This window comes from Podarcis erhardii (assembly GCF_964252035.2).
Source record: "Podarcis erhardii genome assembly, chromosome: 15".
Classification (NCBI taxonomy): domain Eukaryota; kingdom Metazoa; phylum Chordata; class Lepidosauria; order Squamata; family Lacertidae; genus Podarcis; species Podarcis erhardii.
Window position 1 is genome coordinate 14,946,188 of NC_138505.1, and position 22,694 is coordinate 14,968,881.

Consider the following 22,694-nt stretch of genomic DNA (forward strand, 5'->3'; position numbering starts at 1 on the left):
TGTTCATATCGTATTTATCAAATTTCTTTACTGCCTTTCATCAGAGGAATACAGAGTGATAAATTTAAAATATATAAACTCATAAATACATAACATAGCAACAAACAAAAACAATAAACCCCACCTTGGCGTAAGGGTCAATTTGTTAAAATTATGTGTTGATGCGTTAACGCTTGTTAATAATATTTTAAACGAGAGAGAGAGAGACATGTTGACCAGGATTCCTTTATTAATAAGGTATTTATTAATAATATTTCAGTCTGCAAAACAGTCCCCTACAACATCATAAACACATAACAAAACAGCAAAAAAAAATAATGGGTTGGATGAAGCTCAAGTTCTGTTCCACACAATACGGGGCTTATTACAAAGGATCCAGGGAACTTGAAGCTACTAAGGGACTGGGAAGTGTGGTTCTATGAGGGGGAAACAATGGTTTCCATATTTTTTAGAGGAAACTAGGAACTTTGAATGTGCCTGCAACAATGCAATATGTAAGCAATCCTACCACAGCTTGCAGAAGCCTTCTTTGCAGAAACTAGAGGGAAGGGTCTTTTTTGTGATGGCACCCATGCTATGGAATCACCTCACTGAAAACAGGCAAGTGCCAATGGTGATGTGTTTCCTCTACTTGCTGAAAACTTTTTTAGTCATGAAGGCCTTTGAGGCCCATTAGTACCTACTGTTGCATGTTTAGTTGCATTATTAGTTTACTTCAGGGATAGCCAACATGGTGCCCTCCATATATTTTTGGACTACACCTCCCAGCAACCCCAGCAACCATGGATGGTGGTCAGGGATGGTGGGAGCTGTTGTCCATCAATATTTGGGAGCACCATGTTGGCTACTCCTGTTTTACTGCATTGATTTTAATGAATGTATTTTAGATAGCTGAAAATTGTCTTGATATTTTGGAATCTTTACCCTTTTCCCAGGCTTTGAAATGACTAGGATGAAAACAGACGCTTTTTGCTGCTGTTATTGGGGGTTGCAGTTTTTATGAACGGCATGTGTTTTTGTGTAAATGTGATTTTATTATGATGCATTTTTACGTATACTTCTGCTGTTAAATATGTTGCAAGTCTCTGAGAGATCTTGGGTTGTATTCAATGTTAGTCATACTTGGAGTAGATCCACGGCAATCAAGGGATTTCAGTTAGTCATGCCCCTTAATTTCAAAAGGATACAATCTCTTTAATGTAACAAGCAACTAATAATAATAATAAATAAATAAATAATATTGTTTATCTGCTAACTAAAGGAAAGGCCTAAGCACTCAGAAAGGAAACAAAGTGCATAATCTAGCACTTAATGTTTCCTGAGAAATGTCTGTTGGGTAAAAACAACATTCTTTTGGTACGAGTGGATTCCTCCAGTAGGGATATATTTCGTGCCATGGGGTTTCTGCTGGCCAGCTGCATCTAGACACTTTCTTGGCATATTTCATAGGAAAAGAATGAGAAATCAACATTCCCCCCTCCTCTGACATTCTGCTTTGTTTTTCTTATAAACTTCCTTTAGACATAATCAAGCCGTTGTCACTGCAAATAACTTAAGAGCCCTGCTAGGAAAGCTTCATTTAGTCCCAGCCCCTTGTCTCCAGTTCAAATTTGGAGGTAGACTGGTTCTGAACTGGAGGTTCCATTCAGCTATTAGGACCAGCCATTGCTGCCAGATCTACTATTAATTTATCTATATGGCTGGGGAACCTCAGGCCTGGGGGCCAAATGTGACCGTCCTGGTCTCTATATCTGATTCTCGAAACTCTCCCCAGTGTTAATGCCCAACACCCTTATTTATTGTTTTTGATGGCTGGAATGAGCCCTAGGACTCTGATAATGCTTCTTGCTTGACTGCATAGAGGACAGAGAGGGGTGTGTGAGAGTAGAAACTAGCCTACTGCACAAAGGTGGATGTTAACATTCATTGCTCTGCCCTCTTTTGCCTCTTTTGCCAGCATGTGGCTGCCAGAAAGTTGCCCGGAAAGCAGCCCTCAAGACTGAAAAAGAAAACTTCCCCCATATGCTTCCAATATGCATTTTCAATTAATGCACATGAGCCCAGTTGCCAGCAAGTAAAAGGTCTTAATAGGCACAGTGGTCTGGCACTTTCGTCTTGAGCAGACACATCTGGGATCAAGCTGTAGAAAAACAAACATCTAGAGATGAGCGAAGAAACGAAGGAAGTTGCCAGTGATGAAACAGATGCAGCTGGGACATCTCAGCTGTGGAACTCTCCTTGTAACTGCCCTTTTCCAGCAATAATTATTGCAAAACTTTATCGGGCCAAAATGCGAGGGAGAAGATTCAAAAGGGACTAGACCCCAGCTGATGGGAGTTGTAGTCCAACAACATCAGGAGGGAGCCAGGCTAGCGAATGCTGCTCTGGAGCTTACTGGATAAAGTCACATCGCCCCCAAGTGATCCCAAGAGAGGCTTGACAGGTCTCACAGCTTAATCTGAAGTTTCAGAATTTTAGCATTAGGGTCTTAAGGAAAAGGAGTGACATCTCAGGATACTGGACTAGAATAGGAATGGGGAACCTGATTTCTGTTCCTCCAGATGTGGTCAGACTCCAACTCCCATCATCCCTGATTGCTACCTATTCTGACCCAGGAGAAAACGTATTAGTTGTTCTAACCCCATGGGCTGTAAAAGTTTCCACGGCCCTGGACTGGATGACCTCCCTTCCAACTTTCTGTCGTCCCCCACAACTCACCCGTTGCTGCTTGCTCCACCCCATGAAGCAACATCTCTCGCCACCACCCCCATCGCGTGTGTATGGACACAGTTCCTTCTTTCGCAACAGCTTGGAGGGTTGGAAATCGTGCTTTTGCATTTTGAGAAAGTTTAAGGACGCCACAGGCAGGCACTGCTGATTTTGCAAGGGAATGCAGAGAGAGAAAGGAGTAAGGGCCGGAAGGGAGGGGCTCTGAGACAGGGCCACGGGGTTGCCAAGGAGTCAGAACCAAACAAAGGAAGCCCTAGCAAGCTGCTGGAGAACATCTGAACCCGGGACAAAGGCCTGGTCCACAACTCTGCCAATGAGTCACTCCTGCCCCTGGGCAGTGGGGAAAGAGGAAGGAAGAGGGTGAGAAGATGCAAAGGAAAGAAGAGTCACTTGCAAACTGGACTTATTCCAAAGAAGATTCTTCTGGTACTGAAAGGCTCAGGAGGACGGCTTCAACCCAAGTCTTTCCATCTTGGAGCAGAACTCTTTCGACAAGGACTTTCCCTTTCCTGGATGGGACCATATACAGTGGTACCTCGGGTTACATACGCTTCAGGTTACAGACGCCGCTAACCCAGAAATAATGCTTCAGGTTAAGAACTTTGCTTCAGGATGAGAACAGAAATCGTGCTCCGGCGGCGCAGCAACAGCAGGAGGCCCCATTAGCTAAAGTGGTGCTTCAGGTTAAGAACTGTTGCAGGTTAAGTACGGACCTCTGGAACGAATTAAGTACTTAACCCGAGGTACCACTGTACACATATATATGTGTCTGGGGAGGGAAACACTTTGCATATTGCAAAGAACTCTGGGGCACCCTTGGGCGCAGTGTTAAAGAGCAAGGGTGGGGAACCTCAGGCTTGGGAGCTGGATGTGGTCCCCCAGGCTTGCCTGTATGCATAGGAGAAAACTCCTAGGGGGATGAGGTCCCTTTGCACCCCCAAAGTAAAGTATTTCAGGGGGCCGGGGGGTGCAAAATTAATGGGCATTGCCATTCAAATCGTGTGTGTGCACCACATCAAGTGATCGATTGTGTGGGGCGGGGCTTACCTGCCACCCAGTTCTTTTCCAAGTTTGCACCCCTGTCTGTATGGAAGATAGCGAGGGGAATGTAAATGCTAGCCTACCATACAAAAGGTAAAATATACATTTGTTGCTCCACCCCCATTTGCCTCTGTTTTAGATTAGGGCAAATGATTTTTCCACCTAGCCCTGTATTGCATGAGGTGGAGAGATGTTTTTCAGCTCACGTACCAGTGGTGGGTGTGGCCTGACATGCCCCGCCCCCAACCCATGCAGGCAAGCAAGAGATATCAGAACACTTCAAAGACATGTCAGCCTGGATAGCTCAGTTGGTTAGAGTGTGGTGCTGTTAACGCCAGGGTTCTAGGTTTGACCCCCGTATGGGTCAGCTGCATATTCCTGCATTGCATGGGGTTAGACTTAGAAGATCCTCAGGGTCCCTTCCAACTCTACGTTTCTATCCCAGGCAGGCTAAATCACAGAGCAGAGCTGGTGAGGGGTGGTTGGCTTGGATAGTCCTGAGGTCTGGATAGAGATATCTGGAGGACCACACTCCCACCTACTGTACTGCCTTCTCTGACTGGCAGTGGCCCTTAGGCAGAGATGTGTCTTCCCCACCACCTGATTCTTGCTTAACTCAGGATGCTTAACAAGCATCTGGCTGACAGCTGTGAGAGCAAGATGCTGGACCACATGGACTATTGGCTTGGACCAGCTGGGCTTTTCTAGTGGTCTTCTTCCTGGGATTGAAGTTGGGGCCTTCTGCATGCAAGGTAGGTGTTCTGCCACAGTGATCCACTGATCTACTAGGGAAGTGGTAGAAGATGAACACAAGCTGTTGTTTTAGACTAGGTTGAACAATTGGTTCATTGCAATCCAGTGTTTGGCTGCCCTAGTTGCTCTCCAGGATACTGGAGACAAAAGGGGCCTTTCAAGAAACTTCATTCACCGTTTCGGTTTCTCTTTGTTTCTCATTTTTCCAACCTTCTCCAAATCCATTTGTGATTTCCCCTGCAAGTCCTCGTGAAATTTCATCAGCACTGTTGCGCAAATTTCTGCTTACATGAATTTTTGTTTGCAATTTTGAGCAATAAACACATTTTTGCAAAGCAATTTTCCCCACGCACAATATATTATTATGTCGTTTTCACTGAGATATGCATTTATGTACACACTTTAGGATATGCATTTGTGCACACGTTACTGGGGCTGGGAGAATTGCATTGCAAAATTCAGAACTGTGCAAATTTTGACGGATGGCTTCATTTCTGACCAAGTTAGGTAGTTACAGATAGGTAGCCGTGTTGGTCTGCCATAGTCAAAACAAAACAAATTCCTTCCAGTAGCACCTTAAAGACCAACTAAGTCAGTTCTTGGTATGAGCTTTCGTGTGCATGCACACTTCTTCAGATACACTGAAACAGAAGTTTCCAGACCCTTCTATATAGTGAGAAGGTGGGGAGGGGTATTACTCAAAAGGGTGGTGGGAATGGGTGATTGGCAGATAGCTGTGATGAGCCTGTTGACGACTCTTAACAACTGCAATAGGTCTTACAGGAAAAAGCAAGGGGTGAAAAGGTGAAAGTTAGGTAGATCGACCATCGAAAGCAAAATGAATCAAATTTCTCTGCCATGTTCCTTCAGCATCAGTGTTAAAGAGTCCCCTGTCCGTACCCACTCTCCCGCTACTGCAAAAACCCTCAATTTACTGCATTCAGAGACTATACTGAGAAACTGGAGGAGGCGAGGAGAATGGAAGGTCCAGGGTTCACCTTGGGTTCAAATCCATTTGTGCGCTTGACTTTGGTGAGGGGGAAACCCATGGCAACGAAGGCACTGGTCCGTCATGACTGCTTTGCCATCTCCATGGCCACAGAGACCATAGGAGGGTTACGGAAAGGGAGAGAGGGAGAGAGCAACAGATGCTGCCTGGTTGTAACAGGCTGGCTTTTGCACACAAGGCAGTCTTGCTGGTTCCAGAAATTTACCTCCCATTTGTTCTCGCGAACAATCGGCTTGCAGGCCGTTGGGGGGGGGGACAAACAAAAAGCTTGCAAAAGGAGAATCGGAAAGCGTGAGAGGCAGTAATTTTGCAAAAAGAAAAAGAGAAAAGATGGGGGCTTCACTCTGGGAGCTGGAGAGAGGGGTGTGGATATAATGAATAGAATCAAAGCTGCAAAGAGCTTCTGTCTCCAGTCTCCCCCAGTTAGAGAACGTTCTGCTTTCAGGGTAGAAAACAAAACACTACACTTGGGTTATATTTGGCAAACAAGCCATGTTTGCAGTGTTTCCATCACCACCAAGGCACACACATTGCTTCACTTCTTCAAAACCCAATTTTTCTGTGAACCCCACCCCCTCAACACACACACACACACACACACACAGAGAGAGAGAGAGAGAGAGAGAGAGAGAAATAATCCACAATGGGCTTTCGTGCTATTTTTAAATAAGTTTAATATCAGTTGCAGGGGAGCCCAAATCTGATCAGGACTGCAGTGCTGGCAGAGGTGGCATTAACTCTCATCCCTGTGGCGATTTTCTCCCACATATGGGTACCTATGCTTTTTCATTAAAGCTGCAAAGAGCTACTTCAAGAGAGCCATTTGCAATGGGAAACTGAAGCTCCCCAAACCCCAGAATTGTGCTTCCAAAGGGTTTCTCCCTCGCACTGTAAAACTCAAAAAAACAAACCAACCTGGATCTTCCATAGCACATCCTAAAGCATAAAAACAGCCTTTTGGATCGGGCCAAAGGCCCATGTAGTCCAGCATCCTACTCTCACAGTGGCCAGCCAGATACTGGTGGGAAGCTGCCAAGCAGGACCCGAGTGCAGTAGCACTCCCCCTACCTGTGATTCATAGAATCATAGAACTGTAGAGTTGGAAGGGACCACAGAGGTCATCTAGTCCAACCCCCTGCTATGCAAGAATCTTTTGCCCAATTCCCAACTACTAGATATTCAGAAGCACACTGCCTCTAACAGTGGAGGCGGAACACAGCCATTGTGACTAGAAGCCATTGATCTCATGATGAATTGGTCCAGTCCTCCTAAGTTACTTGCGATGGTCGCCATCACTGTCTCCTGTGGGAGTGAGTTCCATAGTTTAACTATGCACTGCATAAAGTTCTGTCTGTCCTGAATCCTCCAATATTCATTGGAAAGCAGCCACTAAGCACACATGTACTTATTAGCTTTACCCATCAGCCTTGCCTCTCCCCTGCGGATAGCTCAGTTGTCATGGGTAAAATCAGGGTAATGGGTTCAAGCTCCACATTGGGTGAAAGATTCCTGCATTGCAAGGGGTTGGTCTGGATGACCCTTGTGGTCCCTTCCAGCTCTAGTTCTAGGATTCCCTCCTCCTTTCATGCTGTTTGTCTCCCCACCACCAACAACATCCATCTGCTTCCTTTTTAACAGTTCATACACAGCACAGATGGGGAACCTTATTTCAGCCTGAGGGCCACATTCCCTTTTGGGCAGCCTTCCAGGGGCCACGTGCTCAAGGTATGCAGGGCCAGAAGCAAAAGTGGCCAGAGCAACTAATCGAAACGTTACCTTTGCAGTTTCTACACCACATTCTCTGGCTAGGCAAGCAGGAAGCATCATCAGTGTTCAAAGACACACTTCAGTCAAGCAAAAACAGAGGAAATGTGCAAAGCAGCACCAGTCCTGGGAAGGCCCTGAGGGCCAGACAGAGAACTCTGAGGGCCACATTTGGCCCCTGGGCCCAAGGCTCCCCACCCCTCCCTGATATAAGTTTCTGGTGCTGTATCATAAATAGCTTTGGGGGACATAAAAATAAAGATTCACAATATTTGAATTCAGGGCCCCTTTTGAATTTGTTTAAATACAACACAGCTTTCTAGTGAATTCTGGAGAGCCCACAGTGAAACACCACAGATTGGAGTATCCAATTCTTGGAACAAACCCAGTACGCATCTGGCGAGGAGTCAGTCCTCAAGGAAGCCATGCTATCAAGGAGAGATTTTTAAACTTGGCTTAAGGCCAAAGATGCTCCAAAGAAGCTGCAGCAGCAATCTCTGCCCAAAAGTCGCTTGGGACGCTGAAAATGGCTTTCTTGGCGAAGCCTGCCCCTATTCGAGTGTCACCTTTTGTCATGTGCCGTGGGACTGACAGCACCCTAGCATCCTGATGGGGTCCCCTTGCGAAGCGGCCTTTGCAGCGACAGATGGGCCGGATGAGAAACGGCTGCCAAACAGCCAGTTGCCTGGGGACAATGCCAGGCCACAGTTTGTTAGTTTAACAAGCCTCTATTTATTCTTCCCCTGAAGATGCTGAAATGGGGCTTTGTCTGCTTTGCTGGACAGCCGACTACAGAAGCAGCCAGGATGGTGCAGGAAAAACCAAGCACAGGAAGGGCCAAAAGAGGAGAGCCACAGCCACGAGGCAACCCTCTCTTCTGAACAATATAACCAAATACTGTAACAGGAATCCAGGAAGCTGCCTTATACCATTGGTCCATCTCACTCACTATTATCCACACGGACAAGCAGTAACTTTCTTGAAGTTCAGGCGATGGTCTCTCTCCTGTGCTACCTGGAGATGCCAGGGATTGATTGAACCAAGGATCTTTTGCTTGCAGAACATGTGCTCTGCCACTGACCTGCAGCCCTTCTGCTAAAAAGAAAGTAAGATTCCAGTCCTCATGGTGCTGAATAAAGAGTGGATTCCAATAGGGACACAGGGAGCTGTCTTCTCCTGAATCAAAACATGGGTTTAACTAGCCCACCGACGGGCAGTGGCTTCTGGCAGTTTCAAGTAGAGGTCCTTCCCATGCCTACCTGGAGATGCCAGGTGTTGAACCTGGGGCTTCTGCATGCTAAACAGGTGCTCCACAGCTAAACCACAGTCCGCTCTATGCTGTTGGCTGCTGAGTCACCACCGAGGAGTGCTGCCTGGTAAATAAACCAATTTAACACCCCATCTTCCTTCCATCAGAGAAGGAGAAACACACACCAGGGAAATGGAAATAGTATGAACTATGGACTAAGGTTCAGATCTTGGCGTTTCTAGTTAAAAGGATCAGGTAGCAAGTGATAGGAAAGGCACCTTCTCTGCCTAGGACCCTGCCATCCATCAGAGCAGATGATCCTGATCTAGATAGTGTGATGTGTTATAAGGCAGCTCCCTAAACTGCACCAGCCACAGCCAACCTGTATGACTCAGAATCTTTTCCCATGAAATTCCAGCACAGGAATGTCTCCCTTAACTATTCATTAACATGGCCATATTACCAGTTTAAGAACTTAAATGAGATATCCTGACTCCTGTTTACATTCCAACGCTCGAAACACAGCTTCCTCCTCCCTCCAGCACAGGACAATCTCTGATGACTGCTCAGAGCACCATGCCATCCTTCCCTTCAATGAGCAGTGCAACATCGTCCCCGCCACTCCCGCTGCAAAGAATGTACAACTACACACACCTCTTCGCTGTTGAGGTTTCCTTCCCCAACCCATCAATTACCCATCAGCTTTTCAGAATCCACACCCATAACATTTGTTCACGAGGGTAACTTAACAGATGCTTATTAATTTATTGCTTTGCTTCCAATACAAGTTTCAGTAGCAGGGTGTGTTTTTGTGTGTAGAGCCTGCCAAGAGCACACAAGACAGGGACCCATCTCAGCTTTTGTCGAAACGGAGTGCTGCATTGTAAGGAGGAAAGCCTGCATTCTGCAAGATGCTCTTTGAAAGCTGGGAGGAATTATATTACTAGTGAAGCTGCACCAAAGGATCTCACACAGGTGTGTGTGCGCACATCTACGCCTCCACACGCACCCCCAGCCACCCAATTTAACAGCAAAACACTCTCTTATGTACAAAAAGGCTGTGCTTTCAAAGTCACAGGTCCCCCTCCGCCGGCCGCCTTTCTCATTACGTCAGGATTTCCTGTCTGCCGGAATCCTGCAACGGTGCACCCACATCTGCCGTCTGGTGCTTCTCCATCACCTGCAGGACGTCGTCCAAAATTGACGGCCCCAAGTCCACGTGAAGGGAGAGCAGGGAGCCCGCGTGGGACATGAAAGCCTTGTCTTTGTTTTCTTCCCCTGAGAACCCATTCACAGAGGCCGGGCACTTGCCGTTGGCGGTGCCAAGGGGTTCCAAAGTCCTAGCAGACACAGCGCAGGGAGGACTCAGCGCAAGGTCATTGGTCTGGGGAGCAGCTTGGGCTTTGTCGTCGAGGTGCAGGCGTGGCGGTTTGGGTGGGGCTTGAGCAGAAGGCAGGGTCAGCGCCTGCAAGCCACCGATGACCGGCAGGGAGATGGCGTTTTTGAGGAGAGGGGAGGGGATGTCCGAAGGCGGCGGCTCATAACCCGAGATGGTAGCGGTCCTCGAGAACTCGAAGGGCACCATGTACTGGCTGGTGCCACCTGGACTCACGTTGCCCTCTGTCCTAGGCAGGAGGTGGAACTTCCCTTGGAGAAATGAGATGTCACCAAACATGTCGTTCTCCCCACCGCTGCCAATATGAATCGTGTGCCGGAAGTCCCCTAGCGGTGGGCTGATCATGTCTGAAGAGAGGATGTCTCGCAGTTTCTCCTTCTTGCCCCTCCTGCTTCCTCTTTTCAGGTAGATGGGCACTTTGGTGGTGGACATCTTTGTCGACTGCTGTAAAGGAGGGGAGGGGGGAAGAAGAAGGGCCGTTCAGTGCTGGCACTTCAGATTCAAAACAATCATCATCAAGTCAAAACCAGGCCGGTTAAAAGCTGAAGAGTCCTTGCAAGACAGGAGGTTATCAGCCACAATGGGATCGGCTTTCAGTTGGACATGAGCCACTAATAAATTACCTAGAGGTAAGTTGATTCTGCTGGCAGGATGTGACCTTACGAATGATTCCCCGGCAGCTGTGCACCTGAGAAGTTCTCCAACGCAGAACCACAGGAGATTCCAGCAGAACTTCAAGAAGTCAATACAAGAGGGAAATCCCAGAGCCACCTCAGGCTGGATAAATTCCTTCCTTCATAACCAGAATCTGTCTGCACTTCTGCTAAGGAAGAAGAAAAGAGTGATTAAGTTAAGAATTCTGTTTTAACAATCGTCCAATTGGAATTTAAGCCCAACCATAGAGGGAAGGACTACAGCTCAATGGTAGAGCATCTGCTTTGCATGCAGAAGGTCCCAGGTTCAATCCCTGATGGGGAATCCTATTCACCCAGAGGACCACATTCCCTTCTGAAAACCCTATTTCTGTGGTGGGCGGGGCCAGAAGCAAAAGTGGGCGGAGCAATGAGCACACATTTTACCTTTGTGCAGCAGGCTAGTTTCTACACCAGGTGTTGGGAATCTTTGGCCCTCCAGGTATTGCTGAGCTACTATTCCCATCAGCCATCGCAAGCATGGCCAATGGCCAAGGATGATGGGAGTTGTAGTTTAGGAGTTTCTGTAGGGCTGAAGGTTCCCCCCACAGATTCTACACTCAACCCCTCTCTATCCTCCCTCCAGGCAAGCATTATCAGACTACACTCAGCCCAAGCAAAAAGCACAGCTGGTGAGGAGCATGGCCGGGGGAGAGTCCTGAGGACCACATAGGGAGGCTTGGAGGGCCACATCCATTCTCTAGGCCTGTTGTTCCTCATCCCTGAACTAAGAGCTCTCTTTGCTCACCTCATAAGGACCAAATCTGAAACCTGTGTTGTTTGGGATTGGAAGCACTTCTTGCTGCCTTGGGCCCGTCCAAGTCATCTCCCTCTCCTTCCCAGAATGCCTTCAGGAAGGGCTGGGGTGACCAGGCAGCAGGCACTTCCTATTCATCTGACCCCCTCCCCAGGCATAGAGTGAGGAAAAGGAGCAGCAATGTCCCCATGAAGAGCCTGGCTGCTGGATCAGACCAAAGGCCAACAACAACAACAACAACAACAATATACACCATTAGGCACCAGGCCTTTGCCTGATTAACACATTATACCCCTTTTAGATGTTTGTGGAAGGGGGTCCATCATCCCATTCTTACAGTGGCCAGCCCATTGCCCATTGGGAGCCCCACTACACAGGACCTGAGGGCCAACAGCGTTCTCCCAGTTTTGAATTCCCAGTAACTGATATTCAGAGCAATACTTTTGCTGCTCATTTTAAAACAGATTTTCTCTTCACTGTGTTTGTTCAGTTTTTCGAGCACCACTTAGAGGCAGAGGTGGCAATTAAGCAGCATACAGTGGTACCTCGGGTTAAGTACTTAATTCATTCCGGAGGCCCGTTCTTAACCTGAAACTGTTCTTAACCTGAAGCACCACTTTAACAAATGGTGCCTCCTGCTGCCGCCGCGCCGCTGAAGCACGATTTCTGTTCTCATCCTGAAGCAAAGTTCTTAACCTGAAGCACTATTTCTGGGTTAGTGGAGTCTGTAACCTGAAGCGTATGTAACCTGACGTACCACTGTACCTGTTTTTGAAATAAATAACAACTAAAACGGCTGATCCCAGCGCCATTTGGCAGGGGCTCTGCTCCCTGAGGCATTAAAAAGCAAAGACACCCCAGTCCATGTGGCCTGGCCGGGTCTGAACAAGCGAGAGCGTTCTGCGGCCGACTCGAAACAGGTGGCTGCTCTGTCAGGGGTGGGCTGATGGATAAAGCGGCCTTTTGTCTGAGCGCCTGGCAGGGCGCTGGTGCACACCAAAGCCTCAAGAGCATTGGCTCGGCGCACTGCTGACAGAGCAGGTTATCACGAGCAACTGTTTAACGGACAAGCCAGGAAGGGAAGGATTTAAAAGGGGAAACGGGCCTCATTTGCAACAACCGCAGAAAAGCAATCCAGGCAGCTTTCTCTCTCTCTCTCTCTCTCTCTCTCTCTCTCTCTCTCTCTCTCTTTGCAAGCGGAGGGTACACAACAGAGAACAATACGCCAGCGGCTGAAAGAAGCTGGGCCCACAGCTCCGATGCGCTGCTTTGGACAATCGCCACTTGTTCTCATGCCCCGCCAAATGCCACACACAAACAGCCATGCCTCTGGGCTCAAAAGCACCTCCGCCCAGGTCACCAACCCAGAAAAAGCAGCATAGCTTGAAGCAACAGCAGCGGCAGATTTGAGGTTTTCCTCCAAAGAGGTTAGATGGATCAGAGTTCATTGGTTAGAGCACCTGCTTTGCAGGCAGAAGGTATCGGGTTCAATTCCTGGTATCTCCGGGTAAGGTAAAGGTAAAGGGACCCCTGACTATTAGGTCTAGTCGTGGTCGACTCTGGGGTTGCGGTGCTGATCTCGCTTTATTGGCCGAGGGAGCCGGCGTACAGAGGGAGCCGGGTCATGTGGCCAGCATGACGAAGCCGCTTCTGGCGAACCAGAGCAGCGCACGGAAACGCCATTTACCTTCCCGCCAGAGCGGTACCTATTTATCTAATTGCACTTTGACGTGCTTTCGAACTGCTAGGTTGGCAGGAGCAGTCCCGACTCAAATCCAGGAGAGCTGCTGGCAGTTGGCGTGGACCAGGCTTCTCCAACCAGATGCCCACCGGGCGCTTTGGACTACAAGGCCTATCAGCCCCAATCAGCAACTGTCAAGAATGATGGGAGATGTAGACCAACAGCATCTGAGGAGCACCAGGTTGGGAAAGGCCAGTGCAGGGCTTGGTATCAAGCGATTTTCTACATACCTAGGGCTTCATCTGCATCATAGATTTAAAGTGTACGATACCACTTGAAACAGCCATGGCTTCTGCCAAAGAACCTTGGGAACTGTAGTTTCTTGAAGATGCCGAGAGTTGGTAGGAGACTCCCCTCACAGAGCTATAATTCCCAGAGTCCCCTGTGAAGAGGGATTAATTGTTAAACCACTCTAGGAATTGTAGCTCTGTGAGGGGAATGGGGGCCTCATATGGCAGCTCCCTTGACAAACTGCAACTCCCAGGATTCTCTGAGGGGAAAGTCCTGGCTGGTTTTTTTTGGGGGGGGGGGCGCCATGATTCATCCTTAAATGTATAGTGCAGATGGGGCCTAGGTCAGGCAGAGGATGTGAACATCCACCTTTAAAAAGCCAAAAATATCCAGGGGCTAACAAGGTTTCCCATTTATCCTGCCCCCACCCCCTCCCGCCCTCCACCCGATTTAAATTTTGCAAACCCACAAAAAGAGTGTATGGGGAATTTGCAAGACATTTCTAAGGGGTTCCCTGCCTGTGCAACCGACCCCACGTTCTTCCAAGATTCCACTAGGTGGCTGTGTAAGTCCAGGTAAGTCACATTTCTCAAAGGAGCAACTCTGGCTCCTCTCAAGAGCAACCACAAACCACCAACCAATTCTTTAAACCAGAGATAAGGAACCTGTGGCTCTCCCGATGCTGTTGGGCTTCCAACTTCCTTGATCTTTGCCCATGTTGTCTAGGGCAGATGGGAACATAGACCATGAGACAAGGAACAAATTCCAGTTCACATTTGTCCCTTTAGAAAACGGACCATTTCAGGTTTACAGTTCAATTCAAGTTCGTCCCAATCATCCTCGGCAATTTTCTCCATGGCATTCATAATGCTACAAGTTGCTGAGCTAAAGTGTAAAAAGGACTGAAGACTAAGGAAACGTCCGTGTAGCGGAAATGTGAATCGTTTCACTTATTTTATTTATTTATTTATTGCCAGCAGTTATGCCCTTTCACCTTAAAGGCTGAAGAGACTAAAACCTGAAAAAACACAATAAGAGAATGAACTTGAACTAGAAATTGTCCCAAGTTCTACTGCAAAAAGAAGAACTTAATTCATGTTTAGTTCACCTGGCAATTGTGGGAACTTTCAGGTGTATTTCACGGATTATTATTTTTTAATTCAGCAAACTTCGTTAGACCAAACTAATTCATCCCAAGCACCGAGTACACCTATATCCCACCCTCGTCTCCAAAGATATCAGGGCAGGGTACTGGCTAACTTATCTGCCTCTTATCTTTGCAACAACCATAGGTGAGGATGAAAGAGACAGGTCAATTTGAACCTGGGTCTTCCAAATCCTATTCAGACACACTCTAACCCCCAGGCCACACTGGTTTGCAATCAGCTTAGCTGGCACTGCTTCCTAAGATTCTCTGTGCAAACTGAATCCCTCTCAAGTTGCAGTTCTCTGACCAAAGACTAACTTCTGATTAGACATGCACAAGATTGGGACACTGAGCCGTTATTAAGACAGTGGTGCAGTCGTGGCTTCCCATTCCAAGCTATTTGGGCACTGCACTCACCAAGGGTGCTGCTTCCAGGTGGTGTTCAATCGTATACCGCCAAATTCAGGTGGCACAAGTTGATTTGGAGCTCTTGCACAACCAACACACTGTCCATCCCCATGCCACAGAAATCCAACTTTTTGCAGAGAAAATGCATCAACCCTTGCTTGATGAAACGTCATCTAAACTCCCCAAAAATCTGAACGAATGCTCAGGAAACAGGTCGCACGCCATATAACCTCCCTGCAAACCGATTGGGATGAACGTTCCACATTTTCACCAAAAAGGACACGCACTTTCATCCCTTGTAATCTTTTGCCTCCCCCATCCTTCCCTCCTTTGGTTCTCTCCCCATCAATGAATTTTAGATTGTGATATCAGCCAATCTAAAATTGCCCATGGGGTATCACCTCCGGCCAAGGCACAACAGATAACAGCAACAATCAGGGGAAAGAAAGAGGTAACATCTTGCAAGGACAGGAAGAAATACCAAGGACAATATAATTGCCACCCACAAGAAGAACAAGGATATAGTTTGAGTTCCTCACTTGAAGTTTTATAAATCATTTCATGTGTCGACACGAACAGAAGTTATTAATATTGCAGTGGTTGAATAAGGGATTATTATTATGACCGGAATGTAATGAAATCTAATAAGATTTTGGAACGCAGAAATAAAGAAAACCATCAAATCTAGAATGTGGGGGCCCTCACTCTAACTAAATTATATAATTCGCTAATTGAATGATTGGTATTAATGATTGTAGTGTAAATTGGTATTGTTATAATGAGGCAATTATTGGACTGTAATTGAAAACTAATAAAAATTTATTACAAAAAATAATAATATTGGAACGGGGTGCCAAAATGAGTAAAATATGGGGGGGGAGGAGGTAAACTGCACGCTACATGATCAATCGCATGACGCAGTGCACAGACACCTTTTTAATGGCAACACTCATCAACTTATGGGGAGGGCGAAGAGACCTCAAGCCCTAGGAGTCAGCTCCTATGGATTGGAAACAGCTCAGGGCAGGGACCCGGCCTTTGCTGCTTATGTTACAGTGAGCTGTGCACCAATTAATGGTGCTGAATAAATGCAGTACAAAGGAAGCGAGCGCAGGTGGCAACAGCAGCAGCGACAAAGGCTTGCAAGTGATCATGAAAGCACTTTTCGAGCAGTTTGAAGATGCACCTCGAGGTGTCAGAGCAGCTGCACAGAGGGAGAACAAGAATGAGATAGGCAGACACCTGCTATGGGGTTGTTTTAGCCTGGAGAAATGATGGCCTGACGTTCTTCAAAGACCTGAAAGGCTGCCATATAAAAAGAAGGCAAAGACTTCATCCCCAGGGTGCAGCAGGACTAGATTTAAAATGGGCTGAAGTTAGAAAGGAGATTTGGGTTGAACTTTGGGGGCGGGGCTCTCCTTTTTACTGTGCATTAGTGATCGTTTGCGCTCATGGTGGAAGTTACCCGCGATTCCACTTTCAGGACAATTTGCACCCGCCAAAGTTGCAGAGCAGCTTTCCAATCAGGGAATGTCCCATAATTTCCTGCTGAAATTCTGTAACTTTTTGTACCGCAAATGTACCAGAGGGGAGGAGGCCCCATTGTCCCACTTTGGGGCTGGGCCACACTTCCGCTCAGTCCATGATTAGAAAGCACAAGTCCAAGCTGTTTCATGCTTTACCCACCCTTTCTAGTCATAGGTCTGAGTGGTTTTCCCCTCACTCCTTAGGGAAAACCTGCTCTTCAGTGCTAAACCAGAGCAAACTTGAATTGCTGTTTGCTCTGATTGAGTGCTAAAGAGCACTTTCCCCCAGGATGAAAGCAGCAGGACAAGAGGCAGTGTGGATGAGCCCCTTGTTGCACTATAGCTCAAAGTGTGCCCTTGCAGACAACAGTGGAATGATGTGGCCTGTATAAATCCACTATCATTGCATCAATGAAATGTTGCACAATACACTTGTAAAGGGCGGTCAGAATACTCTTTATTACTGATCCTTTATTACTATGTTATTGGATTAGCATTTTAGATATTTTTTATTATACAGCATTTTTTAAAAAATTCTGGTTTTAGTTTTTTCATTTGTTGTATCAAGATGTCATCAGATGTCAAGGAGATAAAGAACTACACAGCTTTTAGAAGACATCTAAAGGCAGCCCTGTATCGGGAAGTTTTTAATGTTTGACACTTTACTATGTTTTTATATGTGCTGTAAACTGCCTAGAGTGGCTGGGGAAACCCAGTCAGATGGGCAGGGTATAAATAATAAAATTATTATTAGGCTTTTTTGAAGGTAAAAAGCCACTGACAAATAAATAAATTAATAATAATAATAATAATAATAATAATAATAATAATATAATATGGTAGCTTCCTAGTCTTACCACTAACTGCCTAGAAATCTGCCAGGAAATCCATATCTACTTTCTGTGTGTTATGTCAGTGGAAGTCTTCCAGCAGAGGCTTGACCAAGCTCTCATGGGGTGCCCTTCGCCTGGATTTCCTGCCCCAAGCAGGGGAATGGGCTGTATGTGGCCTCCTTCAACTTTAGGGTCCTGTGAATCAGTGTTAGAAACTCAGATACATGGCTCCTTAAACCAGGGTTTAAGGCTACAGTCACCAAAATGGAATGTCTAGTTGCCATTTGGGGACCAGACAGCTCGAAAGTCATATTTTTTATTACAACTTTTTGATTTCTGAAATTTGCTCCGTTTGCGCAGATAAAATATCACGGATAGAATTTTACAGGTTGTGTTGTTAGTGTGTGAAAACAGGCAAGAACCAAGGATCCCCAGGCATGATGGTGGAGACATCAGGCGCCATCCTGCTACCCAGGTATCTTCACTTGGATGCTGCTGTCTGTGAAAAGCAAAATTGGGAGGCTGTGAAACTGCAGCAAAATGTGCTCAACTCCTTCCCTGCAGACTGTTTCTTTCTGATCCAAGCCGCTTTTCTGCTTGCTTTCAGTCATGACAGCTAAATAAACCCTCCCATGGTCTTTATACTGCTGACCAACAGAGGACGTGGGACACATGAACGGCAGAAGGCTGCTGTCTCCATGCTCTGCTTAGATGGACTTCCTGGAGGTATTTGGCCAACCAGGGGTTAGAAACAGGATACTGGACATCTAAAAGAATTGGGTGACCTATTCCAACAGGAACTATCAAAGAGAACCTCCATACTCAGATGCAGTCCATCTCAAAGTACCCAAGCGTTAGGGAGGTGAACAACAGGGGGTGGCTAAAGCAGTCTGAACACTTGCAAGCAGAACACAACTGTTAAAAACCACCATCAAATCACCGCTCACCCCCATTTACACAGGTGTGTCCTCCTGCAATTTGTTTTTCTCCCCCCCCATGAAAAAAACAACCCTGAAGTTTCATGAGGACCAGCACCTTAAACCAACCTGTGCAGTAAAAACTTTGTTTTTTTAGGAGATCCCATGTAAAAATTCTAGAGACTCCACTTTCATTTTACCACACCTGATGTTTATCCAGGTACCAAGGGAAAGTGACGGGGGTGGGGGGGGTGTTTGTCTGTCAGCAGGTAAGGAGATGGGGAGAGCAGGGCACACTCCCTCCAAATGTGTCCACAGGTCCAAACATGCCAACCACCCATGTTTCCTGCTTTTACCACTGTCCCCATTCGAAGCACAGGAGGACTCCCATATGAGTACATAAAGACATATGCACAGGGAGAGAAGCATGGGAACCCACGGGAATTTTCCCCTGGCAAGGATGCAGGCAGAGCAAAACACTGAAGAGAGCGGGTTAACACCTCACAAAACCAACGAGAATTGTTCCCGGATATTTGCCTAGCGACTGAAAACGCTTACAAAGAGAAGGCTTCCATCCAGCTTCCTCTGCCCCCCTCCCCCGGCACTATGTCATTTATGTGCCATGCCCAGTTAGCCCACCCACCGACCCCTCTGTATCCATTTCAGACTTCCCACAGCCCAAGTAGCATCCAAAGATAGCTCCAGCAGAGGGGAGCGGGTTTCTAAAGTTACAAAGCAGCTCCCCGCCCTCCACCAAGGTATTGTCCAATCTAAGATCCTGATGCAAGTTTCACGTGTGCTCACCTGTTCTGTGAAATCAATGCCATTCAATTCGGATGGGTCTTTAATAGCTGGGCAGCAAGGGAAAGGGCTATATATTGGGGGCAACTTGGGGAGGGGGGTGAAAGAAGGGTGAACACTTGCAGAGGGCTTTATATAGCCCAGAAGATGAATCTCTGGGGGGTCTGGTGGTGGGGAGAGAGAGAGAGAAAGCACTACAATGACGCCAGCTTCTAAACCCGAGAGTTTATAGTTACTCTGCCAGGCCTGGAAGCTCAGAGACACCCTCCTGACCACCACACCCTTGTTGTGAAAGGTCCAAGATTTATTTCACACACACACACACACACACACACAAATGTAGCTGCCAGGTTCCATTCCTTAAATACAGAGAGGTGAGGAAAGCTGGGCCAAGACAGATGGGAACAGACATGTCTGCTTGCCATCTGGCCAGTTTTTAATTTATATTTAAGAGAGAGAGAGAGAGATTGGTTGTTGTTTTTCACTTTTTTTTTTTAAGAGATCTGTCTTCTGCCCCTGTATTATTCCAGAATTATCACCGTTAAAACAAAACAGCTGACATTACATGATCAAGTGTCCCTTTCTAAAATGCAAAGTGCCAGGGTTTCCAACGTACCCAGCAAAGCCCAGCCTGAGCTGTTCTTATGCCTTCTACTTATTTCATTTGCTTCCAAGGCCATCCCAGAATAAATATCCCCTGGGCTACTTGCAAACAAGGCAATGGGCTGCATCCAATGCTATTCCTACTCAGAGGAGACCCACTGAAGTTAATGAGGATGAGTAACTTGGGCCCATTCGATTCTCTGGGAAGAACTTAGTTGAACACAACCCAATATTAAAAACAGTATGCTATCGTAAAAAAAAAGCAATAAAAGAAAGCAAGGCAGTCAAGGATAGGAATAAATGAGGAGGGGAAATTGTTCACATGAGCTGGATGAGCATCTAAGTGCAGGTAAGGGTGAACGAAATGAATAAAATGGGGTCAGCACACTAGGGATACAAGGAATAGCTAAAGCAGCTTTTGCCAGCCTGATGCCACCCATATGGTTTGGACCAGTAAAAAACATCTGGAGGGCACACAGTTGACAAAGGCTGGACTAAAGCATTTTTGACAGAGGTGAAGAAACTTTTTTTTTCTAATGAGGGCAACATTCTGGGCAAGGAGAAAACTTGCCAGGGGCACATGAGGGTGGAGTTGGCACCAAGAAAAATGGGAAGGATACCCCTCTCTCTCTTTTGCCATCATCTCTTTTCCTCTCGCCCTTTTACCACCCCATCCAATTTTCCCCCACTGCCACCTGCATGAAATTAGACCAAGGGCCAAATGTGGCCCTCAGGCTGCCTCCACCCTCAATTTAGTGCTGTGTAGTTTAGAAAGAGACAACAGGGAGAGGGAAGAAGGAGAGATACATCTTGGGTCACCTAATAAAGTTTGACAGGCAGCACACTGAGAATGAGACACTTCTTTGCACAGCATGTTTAACTTAGCAGAAACAAGATGTTGCAATGGCAGGGACCACTGCCCAAAATGGCTGGGGTGTGGGGAAGAGGCAATAAATTCCGGGTTGGAGGGGGGGCGTTATCAGAGGCTATGAGTCAGGATTGTCAAATAGAAGCTCCCCGTCTGCTAAAAGAGAAATAGCAAAAAATAAATAAAGCGGGAAGGGGCTGTTGAATTTGCATGCTGTTATCAGGATTACCAGGGAGATCTGAGCAGCATCTGTCAGGAATAAGACTGGGGTCGTCCTCATGTAAAAATAAGGCCCACTGGACTCAACGGGTCTTCCTTCCGGATAGATATGTACAGGATAGTATCACTGGTGGACCTTTTTGCAAGTTTTCTGCGACCCTCCTTAGATCCAGTTGTTGTAGTTGCTGCTGCTGCTACTGCTGCTATAGACACAGGAGCAGAGGCTGGTAAAGGTTGTTGGCAAAAAGCTGCCGGATGCAAAGTGAAGTTCTCTGCTTCGCACCCCCCCCCCGGTTGCTCAGGGAGGGGCTAGGAAGTAAGCAAACCCCACCAGCCGCTCTCCGCACTCCTTCCAGTAAACTCTCGTTCTTATGGCACACGCTGAATGTTGGATCCCCGGAGGGGAAGCTGGGAGATCCCGGAGCCAAGCTCTGTATCCTCCTTAGACACCCCGCGCCCGCCCCGCCGCGTGGCTCCCTAACCATTGCGCGCAGCGCCCGCCGCAAAAAAACCACACACACACACACATCCCGTTCTAATTAATCTAGAATGATCTCAAACCCGCCAACTCTTGACATCTCCAAGGGGTAAGAAGCAAGGAAGTGAAGGCACCTCTAACGACTCAGGAGCAGCTAACCCAAAACAGCACCCCCAAAAACTTTCCACCCCGCCCAGTATATCTCTTTTAAAAAACGGTGTTCATACTTCGCGATTGGGTCTGTGCTGTAGAATGTGGAACGATCAAGGCGGAAGAAGGGTCGGGGGTGAACAGAGTCGGGTAGAAGGAAGAGATCCCCCGGTTAGATTTTCACCAGGTAGGAACTGCAACCCTGGGACCTCTGAACATGTGCAGAGTGCCTTCCCCAAATACTGCAAATCCTCCTCTCCCTACAACACCAGCAGCAGAAGTTGGGCAAAACCTGAACCCCCGCATCTCTTCTGGGCGTTGTCAATGGGATGGATCCCCACCCAAGAGCCCACAATGATCTGGATCCCCATAACAAATGCAGAGCCCCCTTAAAGATCTTGCGGCTCAGGGACGCAGCTTTTAACCAGGTCTCCCTCCCACCCCTGAACACTCCGTATTTTTAAAGGCAGTTTCCTCATTCTCCGCTCCCAATGCGAAGCCGTTTACTCACCCCGGGCTCGCAGCTGGGCGGCGCCGACTGCTCCTTTTCCTGCGGCAACTGACGAGCAAAGAAGGAGCGAGCTCCACTAGCCTGCAATTGCCACCCACCACAAAGCCCCGCCTCCCCGAGACCACCAGCCAATCCAAGGCGGCTGCTCTGAGCCGCAAGTCCCGCCCTTCTCTCAGACTCCTCCCCTCGTCGCTTTTCTGCTTTTTTCTTTTTTAAATTGCATATTGCAACAGTCTTTTAAGGAAGCGAAACCCCTGGGCTTGTTGTGACCCAAGAGCTCCTGAGCGTGTGCAAAGGAACTTTGATTTTCACTGCAGCCGAAGAAGGCTACAGTACAGTGGTACCTTGGGTTACATACGCTTCAGGTTACAGACTCCGCTAACCCAGAAATAGTACCTCGGGTTAAGAACCTTGCTTCATGATGAGAACAGAAGTCATGCAGCGGCGGCGCAGCGGCAGCAAGAGGCCCCATTAGCTAAAGTGGCGCTTCAGGTTAAGAACAGTTTCAGGTTCAGAACAGACCTCCAGAACAAATTAAGTACGTAACTAGAGGTACCACTGTACTTACAATCCCAAACTTTCCTCCAGAGGAAAGGACGATAGTTCAGCGCTGACCGCAGGGGCTTTTTGGGTTGCAGAAAAACCCAAATTCAAGCTCAGGAATCTCAAAATAGAAAATTATCAAGCAGCCTGTGATGGGAAAGACCCGTCTCTGTGATCCTGGATAGCTGCAGCCAGAAAGAGTGGAAAATCCTGAGCTATATAGCTTCCAGTGTGTCCTGTAGAAATACCAGCAGCTTGGAAATTCAAGAGGTATTTATTTTCCTGCTTTCATGGGGTTTTAAGTTGCCTTCTTCAGCTGTAGTCAAA

At 47.3% G+C, this 22,694-nt stretch overlaps 1 protein-coding gene and 1 long non-coding RNA gene across 3 annotated transcripts; one reads left to right on the forward strand and one right to left on the reverse strand.

The window, feature by feature from the left end:
• The first annotated feature begins 4,892 nt into the window (after positions 1-4,892).
• On the forward strand, positions 4,893-8,878 carry LOC309330641. The gene is made up of 2 exons (XR_014151525.1): positions 4,893-5,031; positions 5,340-8,878. It is a non-coding gene; the product is annotated as an uncharacterized lncRNA (long non-coding RNA).
• A 413-nt stretch (positions 8,879-9,291) lies between these two features.
• On the reverse strand, positions 9,292-21,926 carry CDC42EP2 (CDC42 effector protein 2). 2 transcript variants are annotated; one of them, XM_081842356.1, is made up of 3 exons: positions 21,825-21,926; positions 10,566-10,762; positions 9,292-10,386 (listed from the first exon to the last, which is right to left on the reverse strand). In XM_081842356.1, exon 3 carries the CDS (start codon positions 10,372-10,374, stop codon positions 9,652-9,654), a length of 723 nt encoding a protein of 240 aa, XP_081698482.1. In that variant the 5' UTR covers positions 10,375-10,386; positions 10,566-10,762; positions 21,825-21,926; the 3' UTR covers positions 9,292-9,651. The 2 variants fall into 2 exon arrangements, with proteins under 2 accessions (XP_081698482.1, XP_081698483.1); XM_081842357.1 differs by having other exon boundaries at positions 9,292-10,765; positions 21,825-21,882.
• Between the last annotated feature and the right edge of the window lie 768 nt (positions 21,927-22,694).